We start from the raw sequence: 15801 nt of genomic DNA, 5'->3' as shown, positions 1-15801 counted from the left end.
AAAAGGCATGCAACTGTCAAAAGAAATTACTACAGTTGCATAACAAAATTAAAATAGTTTTTGATGTGTTTTAACTTGAAAAATTAAAAGTAATACTGACTTAGTCACATCTTGTATTTGATTATTTTCTGATTACATCTCTACCTTTAACGCTATCTGGATCTCTAGGCCTGGAATTCATCAGTCTTTTCTGAAGTGTAAAACATTCCAGAAATACACTGCTATCTTGAAACACTATAACCAAATATAAAGTTTACAGTACATTTATACAAGACACATGATGATTAGAAATGGGCATAATTTAAACAGCTTTGCTTTTAAATGTAAGTTAAACTGTCAGAATGGAAATAGTTAAATCAGTTACTTCAGCTGATCCACATATATTTTTCACTTTAACTTCACCCCCTCACCCTCCCAACAGTTAATTTCTGTCTACAAAGTATTTGAAATTTTTGCAGTGACAGCAAAGTCATTAAAATCCACAGGAAAAGATTCACATAAGACTATATAGGAAACTGGTTAGAATGAGGAAAAAGTGCAATTGAGAAATTACTCTGAAAAGGAAGGCAATCATTGCACACAATTCCAACAACATACATCAACACAGCACTGCAATTGCAATCCAATTTCCACCCAGGTAAATCAAACCATGAATAGAATGATGAGGGGACTTCAGACACAGACAATATGCTTTTTAAAACGTATTCTGAAAACAAATAATATTGATCAGCAGGTACAAAACTGATGAAGAACCAAAATTAGTGAACTACAAAAGGAAAACTTTAATTGACAAAAATACATAAAACTCCCTTATATTTGGAAATTTATTAGAAAAGCTGAAAAAAATACCTGAAAATCTAGTTTTTATTTTATTTTGTTTATCTTAAAACAAAAAAATTATGGTAAACATCCAACAGCAATCTGCAGCTCTTGAGAGGGGTTTTACAATTAGATTTTGTTTTTTGAAAGTACTACTTTCCCTTCCCTTTATTTTGGAATGTTCCAAAAGGGAGGTTATAGTAAGGATGATTCATTTCTGCAGAATATTTCTGAAGAAAAAAATGGGCTTTTTTTTGTTTAGTAATTGTATCTCTATATGAGATATGAATGCATTTCTTATTATAAGCTTAAAACATAATTTTGTATGGATAATATACATACTTTTTAAGTACTTTGACTTAAATTTTAACACATTTTTTTAAATTAAAGGTAAAAGTGTACATATATAAAAAAAATTTTAAAACTAAAAGCATTTTATAACAGTATGTATAAATATAACAGATTGCCACTGTATGATCTTGAAACCAATCTGAAAGTGTTGTAGTTATTTAAAAACCACAGATGCTGACACAGGGTAAGTGCCTTTATTAGACTCTATATTGTATATATTTATATACACAATGTTTGCTGATTAAAAAAAGCACACATTTTCTAAACTATATTCTAAACTGTAATTATCAGCTGTGAAGACTAGTCTGTTCGAAGCACTGTGTCTTGTATGAGAGTGTTTTTATACAAATAATGAATCAGAACTACAGAAATATGGAAAGTAAAATTGAGGAATAAAATACCAAGCTTTTAAAGTGCAGGAAATAATTTCAAGTTTAAAGTTCAGGTCAGATCAGTGCTATTTATTAAGCCAGGGAAAAAAATTCACTGCCAAAAAAAGTCACCTTTGGATATAGCTTTCTAATGTAATTGTCATGCAAGGAGTACCTCAAGCAAAACATAAGTATAAAAACAGACAAGGAATAGAGTTGTAAATTAGTGTAATACTTTCTAACTGATCATTTTCCAAAGAACAAATCTCTCTTGAGATGTGGGTGGTGTAACAGTTTCAGACTTATTTGGAATATGCTTATGTTTATACATAATAACATTCAGAACAAATTACAATTTTACAGGATTTCTAAACTCAAGCAATGCTTCTTCAATTTAAGATAATTAAATTAAATGTGACACACAACATTTAACACAAGTAGCAGCAGTTTCTTGCACTTCCATAAGAAAAAAAGAGAGAGAGAGAAGTGTAATAGTTCAGTTGTATTCTGATATTTTTCCAAACACAGAAAAAAAAAGTTTCAAAGGACTGAAAAGCTAATCAACAGGATAAAAGGTGATGTTTCCCTTCTCCGTTTGAAATGTGGGTTCACTGTATAAAATTTGTCAAATAATAGGAAATAAAATGCCACGTAGCTTCCGCATAACAAACTTCCTTCCAAGGAAAAACACTGACAGGCAACATTTTAGATTGAAAAGCAATTAAAATTGGCTATGTAGTCCCTATAATTGACTAAAGAGCCATTGTGTGTTCATTTTGTAAGCAACGATCATTTCACTAATTTTTGAAACTAAGTTATATACTATGACCCATGAGAAACAGAAACAATGCTAAGGAAAATATGAGACTGTTCAGTGCCTAAGAAACAGACATCTTCCCTGTTCCAATATATGCTCTCTTATTCCTTCCTATCTTGCTTTGCTTGCTGATGGCTGTCCAATGCTTCTTTCTGGGAAGACTAAGCAAGACTTCCCTCTTAATCCGATGGGAGCTTCCATGGATATGACATCATGACTTGTTGATAAGCACTGCTAAGAATATCTCTCCCAAAGACTGATCAGAGTAGCTTCTTGAATAGATTCCTGTTGCCCTGAAATGCAGTTCCATTGGGGAAAGTAACAGAACTAATTTGAATTTAAGGGTGAGGGAAAAATTAAACAACCACTTCAGAATTTCTTTTTAAATTGATCTCATGTAAGTTTATCTGGTTTTCTGCTGCTGGATTGCAAGCAAACACAAGATTAATGTATATTGAATACACAGTAGGCAAACTGACTGCAAAACTGAAATAGGTACCGTACAGAAGAGATGAAACAAACGTGTGGTCAAAATAGCTGGAGCTAATATAACCCTTATCTATAACTTCTTGTTAGCATTTTCATGTCCATATCAGTAACTTCTTTCTTTTGTGCATCACTTTTTTTCCCTAACAAAAATTTAAATATATAGTCAGACTTGTTATTGTGTGTGATATAGCACAGAATGGCAGGATGTGTGGTACACCCTCAAGTACTGATAAACCAAAAGGCAGTCAGTGAATTCCATTAACAACTTCCTCACCCCCAAATAAAATTAAGTTATTTCACCAGTTTGTATAGAAAATTCTGAACACATTTTCTCAGACAAAACTTATAATTTTTTGAACTGTATTAAGAATCATTAACACTTCATATCTTGCATCTCTCAAATAATAAGTCAAGTTTACAGTAAGCTTATATACCCATAACAGCATTTTTCAATTAGATGTAAGCATAACAAATTTTGCCCTGGGAATTCCTGAAGAGGAGTGCATGACAAACGTGTAGAGCTACGGTGCTAGAAGGAGTTTATCTTAATGATTCAATATGGGAAACTTTTCAGAAAACTTCTCCACTGTTATTCTCTAACTATTCCCCCTTGCAAAACGCAATTAGTCACTATTTCCAATTTGAGATTAAAATAATGAAATCATGCAGTTTTTACAATGCAAACATTTTCTTCTCAGGGATTTGTCTTTCTTTCTTTCTAACTGTTCATCCCTACAGTTATGGCTTTGGTGCAGCAGTCATACACTAACCCAATATGCTGCTTTGATTTAGCACAATGCTTACTTTTTTTCCTGCCCAAATTTAAAAAGTGTGGTCCTCCATTTTGTGAAATACTGAGAACCTCTTTATTGTTCATTTTCAGTATCATTTCCATTTACTGAAAACATAGTTTTGCAGACTAACTCCAATCTTTAAGTAGGTCTTGAATGTTTGAAGCTACTAAGATACAGACTTGTACAGTAGCTCTACAAACAGGATTTAAGAAATAAACTAAAAGACTTATAGCTACTTAACATTAGATGCTTGCCCTTATCCTTGAAACAGCATCTTCACTGAGTTTAAAACTGTTTCAAACCTGAGTCCAAAGTTATTTGATTTGGTAATAAAGAACAAAAGGGGGATAAGTTAGCTACAGTTTTTGCTTAGAACCATCTCAACAATTTTAATTAAATAGCTGTAAAAAGATATTCTGTTAAACATTTATAAAAATTCACAGGATGAATGAAACTGATAGCCAACACCAAAATTTTACAAACTGAACCAATAATTGGTTGGTTGGTTTTTTTGTGTGGGGGAGGAGGGGAGCGGGAAAGATTTAGCTGAATGAAAGAAGATACATAAAAGACACTGAAATATTCTTCTCACCACAATGGAGATGTTTTCACTTTTCACTTCGCACAGCCTTAACACAAATGAAAACTCTCAGCATGATACGTAATTCATTCATATTATTCACTTGAGTTTTTTTTAATGCAAAAATGTTTTATCCTTTTGTTTTGCACTTGACAAAGTATGACATGAATACAAGAATACTACATCAGGGGTCCAAGAAGAGACTATGAACAGGTCAACTTTATATACATTTTCAATATGGAACTTTCAGACTTCCAGCTTGTCTGATCAAAGAGATGGTAGCAAACAGAGTATAACTCTTCTTCAGTAGTAATGGAAGGGAGGGTAGGTGAAAGTCAGCTATTTATACTTCAATAAGACAAACAACTTTATTCCAGCTCTCGGACCCCTGATTTATTGCCTCTCCTCACAGGAGGGTGAAACACTGGCATCAGTTACAACAACACAGAAACTTTTCGCATATGACATATTAACACAGGATTGATCCTGCATTGCCACTGCCCATCTTGCATCTTTTCCCCTTTGCCTCTCTTCTCCAAGTGTCCTGTGTCACCTCTGTTCCCAAGTGCTGAGTAAACCCACAGCTATGACAAACACTCAAGTTTTTGTGTGCGTCTGTTTTAAATATAATGCTCCTCAGTTAAAGCCATATGACTGAGGTAAAACTGTGTATGATTTGTGCTAGGAAACAACACTATCCAACAGACAGTGAATACTCCTCCAACTCCAATGGTCCTGCAGAAATTAATTAAAAGAAAAAAAGGACATTTTTCCCTTCTCAAGATAAAGTTAAATTGATCTATTTGGATGTAGGTTGTCAGAACTGGTACCACTTCTTATCTTTGTACTTCATCATCATCTAAAAATAAATGAAAAGGTAAAGATATAAATACAATTAACATTTCCATACAGTGCCATAGACATGCAGAGATACAATCACATAAAAGACAATCAGTTCTTTATTTTTCATTATCTCACAAAGTTTTTCACATTGTGATGAATTTCTTCAACAGTAATATCAGCAGATTCCATCACAAATCTGCTAAGCGTGAATCTGCTGCTGCCTTTCTGGCTCCTGATTGTGAGGGTGAAAGTTCAGTGGCAGGTAGCAGGACAGGAAGAGATCTGGAGGGCCTGCAATGAGGGTCTCTGTTCCTGGTGGCTGCTCTGAATGATCAAACTGGGATTTCTGCAATTGTTTGTAGAAACAATACGGTTGGTCTATCTGCATTTAAGTTCCTCAGGGCTCGTGTGCATAGTGTAAATAGAACATGTACATAATGTAAATAAAATAGAGTAAAGATACCCAACTCCATGACATGAATTCCTTTAACAATGGAAACTAACCTGCAGTATCCACCATGACACATGCCAGATAGGCACAGTCCAGCTCTGTAAAAAATTCTTATATGGTGAGGCTGGTTACTTTAATGGCAGACATTGTCAGCTTAACCATTAGGGGAAAATGTGATGCTCCATAGGGAGACAAAGGAAGTGTTAAGTATTAATCATATTGATTCCTATTTCTTGCAGATCTTTTCTCTTTTTCAGTGAATATAAAGTTAATTGCACATCTCATACAACTCTGATATAGCACCATGTTGATGCACTAAAAGGACTCACCTCATGAGCATGTTTAGAGAAAGAATCAGCACTACTTAGCATAGCAGCTGTTCTTTCGTCCAATTCTCCTAGTTTCTGCCCTCTTTCGTCTAGTGCAATCCTGGCTCGTGCCAGTTCACCAATTACTCCAGATGCTGATCCTTTAACACCTTCAATACCACCAGGCCCTGGGATATGCTGAGCAAGACTTCTTGATGCCTTTCCAGATGCTGATTCTCCAACTACATATATTCAAGGAACAAGATACCCAAAACAGAAAAATAAGGCTTCCTATAAACTGATTAGTGGTAACATTAGACACTGTTTAACTCCAACTTCAAAGCAGAAAAAATTAGGAATTTAACTCAAAATTATCATCCATTTAAGCATTCTGTTTGACTAAAACAAAAAACAAATACTACTGTTTAAATAATATTATTACCCTCACATCATATGCTACTGTAAAATTAGTACTTTTTTCCATTAGTCAAAGGAGGGCCAAATTATTTTTTCACTTAGGACACCAAATACCTAATGGCAGACCTGATTAAAAATCATATTGATTATTTTGTGTGTGTCAGGTCATTTCATCAGAGAAAAAAAAATTTTTTATAATAATCTGTTTAAGTCTTAGCTTAAGAAAACAAAATAATATCAAAATAAAAGATATAAAAAAAAATTACTCGTAATTTCTGGAGCATTATTTTTTTAAATTTCCATTTCAATTTATTCTTACTGCGATCAGAATATGCACATTTCTGGTTGAAAGGGTTGTTGCAATATCTTGAGATTTTCTGATCAGATTTTATATTTCCATACAGAATGGTTCTCATTCCATTTAACAATATAGAATTATATTACTGACTGCTTAAAAAAAGAATGGCATCAATTAATTGTTTCGTTTACATTACAACTGGAACCTGTAGTGAGGCCTATAGTTAAAAACTACCATTCTGAAGACATTTGAAGATACTTCTATAATTTTGTCAAACTTTTAGGTTTCATGCAGAAATGTGGTTGTTTTAGGTGGTGGTGGTTTTTCCCTGCCCCCCAGAGTCACTGCTTCCCAGGATAAACTTACCTGTTTTGTAAGTATGGTCTACATTCTTTGTTTTTAGATTTATAACTTTATATTTAGCCATATTAAAATGTGCTCCAGATCTTTCTGTATTACTGGCCTGTGTGCTTCATTATTTACCACTTCCCTTCCATATTTGAGTAATCAGTACAATGGGTGGATGGTGCTCAGTGAATCAGGTATGAGGCCACATATGAATGGTGATGATTAATATAATTATGTATCAGCTGTTGTACTTATTGCACCATCCAACCCCTGCATAAATGAGGCAGAAGATTCACTGGAAAATAATATGTGATCTCGTACTTAAGGATTTCATTATATTGCATATAAATATGCGAGTTATGTTTGCAGAGGAAATCTTATTTCCCGATTTCTGAGTGCTTCTCTTTAAAACATTAATCTTCTTTTAATGAACAATTGTACAGAATATTTAAATACATTCTGCATGGTTCACCACTTTCCTCATGTGGAAATACTTTTCAGAATAAAAGAAATGAACTTACAGAGTTCTTCTCTGTCGAGTGACTGTGCACCACCTCCAAACAGGCCTTTAAAGAAGCCCCTGTTTGGGGCTTCTGGTGTTTCTACTGGAGTGAAGAGCTCACCCAACATTTCCTTTGTAACGAAAAAAAAAATTATTGCAAGAAACAACATATTTCGTTTTTAAAGACTCTTATAAAAACATAAGACTACTGTAGTCCATTTTCACTTTAACCATCTACCTTCAGGGTTTGCAATTTCATAATGCAACGTATTCACACTAGGAGAGAACTTTGCAGCAGATATTCAGAAGAATTGTATCTTCTATGTTTGGCAATATGCCTGAATAGAAGTCAAGAACAGATCAGGAAACTCTTCAAAGTCATCTGCTATTGAATAGTTTGAGCTTGTAATACAAGAGTACTTGAAAATAAATATTTAAGAATAGCAATGTCTTCCCTCAACTAAAAATTGGGCAACCCTAACTCTTTTCCTGCTGAAACTACATTTACCACATTTCTGCATGTCCAGTTTATGTCCATACTTTATATGTAGTTCATGTTATCCTGCCTAATTTTTAAATATTGCTTAATTTCAAGACATCAAGTCATTTCCATCGCTTCTGATACACAAGTCTGTGGCTATCTAATATTTCATTGTGGCACCATGTCTTCATTATATAACGAGCTGCCTTTATGTTTTTTTCTGATTTCTAATATGCAAAACACACAAATTCAAGAACATGTAAGTCAGGTCCAATTAAAACAAACACTCAGCTCCTTTTCTTCTGACTTATAGCTGTGGCTGAAAAGCTGTCTTAGTTCTGGAATTTTTAAAATGAGATAACATTAGGATGGACAGCGACTGGATACTCATGGATTCACTTTTTAGAATTCTAGGGTGAAATCCTGGCCCCACTGAAGTTAATGACTTCACTAAGGCCAAGATTTCACCCCTATTGTGTTACTTGAAAACTCCTGCAAAATGTTATCCTTTCAGGGACATTTTTTTCATTTGTTTCTCTGTTTCACCCAGATGGCTCATTAGCATGGAAAAGAACTAATCCAACAGTATGGGAGCAATAGTTCTCATGAACTGTAACAGTATAAGAAGATGTACAGTGCACAAATTCCTGATGGTTGTCAGAGGATAGAATTCCTGTTTCTATCCCAGAATTTCTGTTTCTACAGTGATATTAAAATTTGCACTTCATGGCATAAAGATACATGAGAACACCCTTACCTTTGATTGAAGTTCTGAGATACTGGGTCCTCTCTAGATCCACACTCTTTGGTCCCATCCCTTTTGTGGGAAGCAGACATAATGGTGGAATTTTCAGGAACACTTGGTGCTCCTTAACTATTCTCCCATTGAAATTAGCAGTGAAACTTCCACTAAGTTCAATAGGAGCAAAGTCAGGACAATGCGGACTGCTTTTGAAAATCTTACCCAAGATGCTTACATGATATTCAAGGCAGCCAACACACATACACACACACACTGAAGTGTACACAGTATGCAACACATCCTGGTATTTAATGGTCAGTTCCATTTGTATCTAAATTATTCTTAGGAGAGTTATAAAGCCAGAACAGATGACTAAGTGGACTAAGAATCAGGCTTGTATGCTTACATGCTTCCAACTATGCACTGATGTTGAAGATTTTCCAAAAAAGGATAATGCCCTAATCCTGCAACATGTTGCTTGTTGCACGTGCATCCTCCACAGTTCTAACATTGCGGGAATTCTTCCCCATCCGTAACTGGCACTTGTGGAGTCCCTTTATGCTGTTCTGGACCTTTTATTTGTCATATGGGGCCAAAAAAGAGATAAGAATCTCATGCTTCATCTCTGAAATTCCCGCAACAAAATGCGTCAATCAAAATGCCTTCAGTATGTGCTCTCTGCTTCTGGCAGCATGCATCTTTGATTACTACCATTTTGACTGAAGTAATTTTGAAGTCCTTAACTGCAAGAATTATCAAGGAAGTTTAACATGGAACATGACTGACCAAAAAAAGGAAAAGACTGCCCCACAGATGTACACGAGATGTTTCAGCACCATTTGGCAGAAAGGGAACTGAAGCACCACAGATCATGATGTGTTATATATACTGTAAAGCCCTCCAGTGCACCATAGCTTCTTTAGCAGGGGTTTTAATCTACCATGTGATTATCAAGAATTAAGATCTGGGACCTGTAGAGGATACCTACTTATGAAGAAACAACAGTATTAACACTCTAATCTTTACCTGAAGGTTTTCACAAGTTTCTTGACTGTATGTGATTCTCTGGATTTCTGTAGGTGAGACAAGATACAACGCCTGTCCATTGTTGGTGAAGCAGAATGTTCTGGCTATCCGCATGTTGGTAAGTGGCAGGTAATATACATCCAACAATGGCCTTAAACTTGGCAAACTTGAGAAGAGAATTAAAAGATAATTTAAGTTAAGGAAGACTACCTTTATTTTTATTGTTCAGTTTCTCAACTTATATTTACAAACTATAGTATACTCTTCTTCCTCTTATCCTTTGTAATCGCATTACTAACAGTACTGCAGTAGACTGGTCTCAAGCAAGCATAATTCAGTGGGGGCATGAAACCTCAGTGATAACAAACAACATGTAGTGAACGAGGTAGCTCCTTGATTTTAGACCTAAAAACCCACCCGGTAGTAGAAAAGTCTATCGCCTAAAATTTAAAGTAGGATTGAACAATTAATTTCTAGCACAAAATTTTACTGCCCTTTCATATTAGTACACACACACACACACACACACACTTTTAAACCTACACTATAAAATCAAGATTACCTCTTCCAGAAGTGATCTGAGTTTCACTAGAAGATACTTTATTTCATTGTGTACTTTTTTTTAGAGCATCTATTCTATTCATAGGGAAATGGGCATGGAAAGTACTCAAGAAGAAAAAGATTTCTACCATTTTGGTGTGAACTAGTCTCCCCTTTTCCCTAATTTGGTTGCATTTTAAGAGGAAACAAAGCTTACCTACCTTGTACTTTTTTTTTTTTTTTTTAAATATATAACCTTGCAGGATTCTCACTTCTTGGCCGCACTAGAACAAGTTAGGCTGAACTCTCCAAAGGCAGCAATAGTGGGCTAGACCATAAACCATGCCCCGTACTGGTGATGACATACAATCTCTGGGCTGTAAACATCATCCTTGGAACTCTTCAGTTAGCTTCTTATGTTATTGGAAAGCATTGCTTTCCTACACTCCCACCCCCTGAAATAAGTTAGCTAATCATAAATAAAATGACTGAAAAGATTAATTACTCAATGCAAACAAAGACAGACCACCATCTTAAAGTTCCCTTAGGAACTTGGGTGAGAGAGCAAAAGTCATGCAAGAGGTTATCTTCAGAACTGAAGAATTACATGCCAAGTAGTTTCCTCCTACTCTAAAAATACCAGCTGTGTAGGATTCTAACTCCTGGAGATTTAAAAAATGTAAAGGCAAAAATGAAACAAACAAGCAGCAAAGAAAAAGGGTAATAGCAACAAAATATACAAGAAGATTTTTTCTTCACATGAGGCATCTCTTCAAAATATCAAGCCTGATAGCCTGTAGAAAACAAAATTTCAAATGCATAGCCAACTAAAGGGACATCTCTTAAGAAACATATCAAGGAGATGGAGAGTTTCGGCTGCCCTGCTTCAGAAATAGGTTCTGCAGGGGAGAGAGACCAAAGCAGGATTCCTCCGTAGGGGCTGAATTCAAGCAGCATTGCTTTGTAAATATGTGGTGCAGGGACGAAGTGGCTGACCTGCATGTATCTGAAATAGAAATAACTGAAGACAGAGAGGAAGTTGCTCGAAGGTTGATTGAGCCAACACATTTTTCCAGCTTCAAGCTAGGTCAATCACAGCTATCTTAGTGATGGATATCAAACAAAGCAATATATTGGGTGGACTTCGTGTGAGGTATTTCGTCTGCTCCATTAGAATGGAAGGAACTTTTAATATTATGGACCTAGAGAAGGGCTTTGCCTGGGCATGTGAATATGAGAAAAATGTTGTCCTGCCAATAAGCTCAGTAAGGTGGAGCTCCATCACTACTTTGAAGATTACTCTGCAGCACCAACTTATCCTAGTAAAGGTTAGTTTAGGAGCATTAGTTACTAGAATCTGAAGTTCAGACACTCTGCAAGCTCAAGTCTCTGCTACAAGGAAAATAATCATTGAGTCTTTTAAAAGGCACATCATAATTTGTCAGGACAATATTAATGTTTCATGACACAGGAGGCATTTTAATTGGAAAGGGTACTAAAATATGTCAAGCCCTGAGCCCTTGCATGAACCTGATGATGAGGGGCTGTGGAAGCACTGATCTATCTTTGACCAATGCATGATAAGTCAAAGCAGCTACCCAACGAATTTAGATGGACCTAGACTTTAGGTTAGACTCAGACAGGTGAAGAAGGTTGTTCAAGCAGTTTCTGCACTACAGTGTGAAGAGGTGGCATTTGGAAATCCATTCCCTAAAGAGGATTATGCCTGGTCTGCTACCAGGCCACTGAGGCCGGAATATCATACTGTGTCATACTAATGGGATGTGAAAGGTCATGTGTTGCGTGCTTCAAGGTCCACTGCAGCTGCCTCACAAGGCCAAACATTTGTAGCATCATCCAAGATCACACTTGCTGGCTCTTGCATATCCTTTCCGCCAGACCAGCAGTCCCAGATCCTGCCCTGGGCTAAGAATGCTTTGAGAGTTAAACCATATCTGGCTGAATTCCGATATATTCCAACTGATTGCTAGAGACAAGTTGGGACACTGGGTAGTTCATAATCTGTGGTGAAAGAGACTGATCCTTTGAACAGCCAATTGTTCAAGTAGGAAAACACATACACTGTCAGCCTGTGCAAACAGACTTCTATTACTGCTGAGCATTTTGTATAGCCAGGTGGCTTCAATGCTAGCCCAAAAGAGACAATACAAAACTGATAGCATTCATCAGATAAAAGGAACTGGAGATGCTCAATTCCTGACATGTATTCCTAGCTGCATGTAAGTGTCTACAGGTCAAGAGCACATTGCCAGACTTCTGCCTCTAAAAGAGAATGAAGGCTCCCTGGGTGACCATCTAAAACTTCTTTGATCAGTTATCAATTCAGGTCATCACCATTAACTTCAATTGCCAACACCTAGATGCCAGTGGATTCAACCTATGATGGAGTCCAGCTTTCAGGAAGATGCAGGACACTTTGGTGGTGAAGCTAGGCCACTGACCCTACAGGTAAATTGGTTCTCTTGGGCAGTGCCAACACTGAGTTTTCATTTCCATGATTACCAATCAAAACTGACTCAGGTTTATACTTTGAAGATTTTTCTTTCAAAGCACTCTGATTGGCCTTGTGCCAGATGAGGTACCTCAATGAGCAATTTGAGGTGTTCCCCATAACAGTGAGTGCATATGGTGACAACTGAAGATGCAGAACAGTCCTACATAGCATATTAAAATTCCCAAGGATACAGGACATTTGCTGAAGTAATGACATCTTTCTGATGCATCATCCCTTGAAACTGATGTGTCCTTCCTTCCTTCCTTCCTTCCTAAGAAACAAACTCCTCCCTGAAAGAACAAACAGCTATGGAAATGAATAGGAGTAGAATCCTTGGAAAAGACACTAAAGCAATAATTGTTGAAATTACAAAGCAAAACTGAGCAAGAGCACTGAAACACCAAGCAAAAGCACCAAGTCAGTGGTGTCAAAAGACCAGAGCACTCGACACTGAAATTAAAAGTTGGACCACAGAACCAAAAGTTTTGGCTCTTAAGAAGTTGGGAACTAGCATCTTAGTGGTTTTCCCAGCCCTGTAGTGGGAAAAGAGCTTCAGAAAAACTAACTGAACAATGAAAAATTGGACATGCCTGGAAAGCAAAGGGAACAAAGAGAAATGAGACAATACCACTAAAATGAGGCACAGTGGAAGAGTTGGAGTGGTGGTTGGAAGACTGCAGCACCCAAGGGATGCTCCTTTGCTGATCGTTGTCAAGAATGAACAAAATTTAAGATCCCAAAGCAGTGGATAAACTGGTGTGTGCAACGACCAGTGACAGGGCTTAGGATGGTATCTACTGCCACTGTCTTCGGGAACCAAAAAACATTAAGAGCTTTGGTAGTCTCACTTGTTTTTTTGCTCAGGGGCTAAGATCCTGGAGTAAAAATCCTGTACAGAAGAACCACAATTTTCTCTGTCAATACATCTAGTAGCTCATACTGCTTGGATCTTTGATATTTAAAAATTCACCTACTGCATTTAAGTCAGCAATCTAAAATATTAAAGAGTCTCATGCTCATAATTTAAAAAGAGGTTTAGTTTGAATAAGGGATTTGCTTAAAGAGGAAGTCCAAATTGGGTCAATTAGTTAGATTTAGAGCAGAGCTACATGAAAATGTCAGCAGCAGTCATCAGGTCAGCTGCACTGAGGTTCCCAACATTGATAACACTGGTGGAGTTGAACCAGTGTTAGTAACAATGAAACCTTTTTACAGAACTTTCCTAGCGTAGACAGTACTTTTTGGCCCTATGCTCTGTAGTACCATGTAGGACATTTGGTTTCTGCTCCCATTTGCTTATTCTCTGCAGATTAGCAAGCATTGCAGACACTGCATTGATAGCATACTGAGCCCTGGGTGGAGGGAGTACCTGTAACCTCCTCAGTGACCTGTTTAGAATGGTATTAACTAACTCGGAAAGGAGTGTCTCCAAATTCTGGCTGGACAGTTGGTGGCTGAGAGGTGAATCCTTGAATTGGTGAAGGAAAGATGGGCGTAAAATGGAGAGGGAAAAGTGACACATTCTTCAAATTTTGTCAAAGTGTGTCAAAATTGAGATTGGTAGAACAGCAGCAGATGTGGTAGTACTGTGCAGGTCAATATTGAGAAATAGAATTGGATTCCCAAAACTGAGACACAGAAATGTGGTCTGCAGTGAAATCAGTAATTCAAGTCTCAGCAGGAGTAGAGAGAAAATGACTGACATGCTACAGAGTTTGCTAAACTCCCTGCACAATGTAGTTCTCATGATTTAGTCTCCACATATTTATACTTGTACAGTTGTGTGGAAAACAACCTGAACCAAGAACAATTAAAAACTGTGAATCTAACTACAGAATAATTTTAAGCAGATCTCGGAAAACCCTGCTTCACAACAGATGGTCTCTAAGCTATCAGAACTTGGTGGTTTGCCATCCTCATTAAAAGAGCTATTTGTGCGTAACCTCTTTCTACCCTGTTTATCTAAACTCCTAAACAGCTTGTCTAGAGAAGTAGGATGGAAGGTGTGTAAATTTCTGGACCTCTCACTGGCAGTGACTGATACCAGTAGGTCAAGAAGAATAATTTACAAAAAGCTCAACTCTATTTTGATACCTGATAATGCCTGACATTTTAGTCAGGCTTTACAAAAAAATAAAAAAACAAGACATTGACGCTTTGGAAGAGAGTCTTGAACTGCTTTACTGATGAGAAGCCACTTTTAAAAAAAAAACGTTTGCCTATTTGAGAAATACTTTTCCAGAATGAAGGAGAATGATGCAGCTAATGCCATAGATAACCAGAAAAATACCTAAAAACTTGATCCATTTGTAAAAAGGAGAGTGCAGTAGACAGTGGAATTCCCTTCATTGGCTTACTCTTGCCTTTCACAAATTCAGATTTTCTCATCTCAAAATCTTGGCACAAATCTGTCCTTGCTTACATCTACACAAGTTCCCTCCTCTTTATATTCTTAGCTCTCCATGTTTAATCTTTGCTCTCATTTTTGGACCTTCTTTCATGCTATTCCCTACTTTTGAAACTCCATCCTCTTGTTCAAAAGACTTCCCTGCACTCCGTCAAGTATGCATTTTCCATGAGGTCTTTGTATGATAACCCACTGTAGAATGGTTTCATTTAAAAATGTGTGCTACATATAGTCTGACTATTGTCTATGTTTAATTAGGATTTAAGCTGTTTGGGACAGGGACCACATGACAATTTAAAGTAAGTTTACAGTACTGAGTACAATGTCCACGTTAAACAAACAACAGGTTGTCCTCAAAAGATAAAGGAAATTCTGTCACTTTCCTTTCAACTCAGGGCTGAAGACTTCAGATTGCACAAGGTATGCCTATATTCCAGTATCTCTTGAAAGACCAGGAATGGAGAATACGCTAAGTACTGGATCTGTAAATTTACTGGTGAATCAACTGTTATCACAGGTTGATGATGGAGTGGACTGAAGGCATACTCCATTCCATAAGGGGAAATGATAAATATCGTAGGCACTATGGTTGTTATCAACACCCCACAAAAAAAGAATCAATGCAGATTTTAAACTCAGCTGTGAGCGGAAGTCTTGATCTATTTCTTGATGCCAGTTCTCAATAATGAGGACGTGCTCTCA

General features: G+C 36.6%; 1 protein-coding gene across 4 annotated transcripts in view; it reads right to left on the bottom strand.

Moving 5' to 3' along the window:
* Nucleotides 1-1255: 1255 nt before the first annotated feature.
* The window catches only part of STXBP5 (syntaxin binding protein 5), a 182260-nt gene continuing 167714 nt past the window's right edge, over nt 1256-15801 (bottom strand). For all 4 annotated transcript variants that reach the window (XM_084625143.1, XM_084625144.1, XM_084625145.1 and 1 more), the window contains 4 exons: nt 9638-9803; nt 7408-7519; nt 5845-6065; nt 1256-5080 (listed from right to left, as the gene is read on the bottom strand). In XM_084625143.1, the coding sequence (XP_084481269.1) occupies nt 5039-5080; nt 5845-6065; nt 7408-7519; nt 9638-9803 (541 nt within the window). In that variant the 3' untranslated portion in view covers nt 1256-5038. The remainder of the gene's footprint in view (nt 5081-5844; nt 6066-7407; nt 7520-9637; nt 9804-15801) is intronic.

Source organism: Lepidochelys olivacea, assembly GCF_965140295.1.
Source record: "Lepidochelys olivacea isolate rLepOli2 genome assembly, chromosome: 3".
NCBI lineage: Eukaryota > Metazoa > Chordata > Testudines > Cheloniidae > Lepidochelys > Lepidochelys olivacea.
This window is presented reverse-complemented; position numbering and strand designations above follow the sequence as displayed.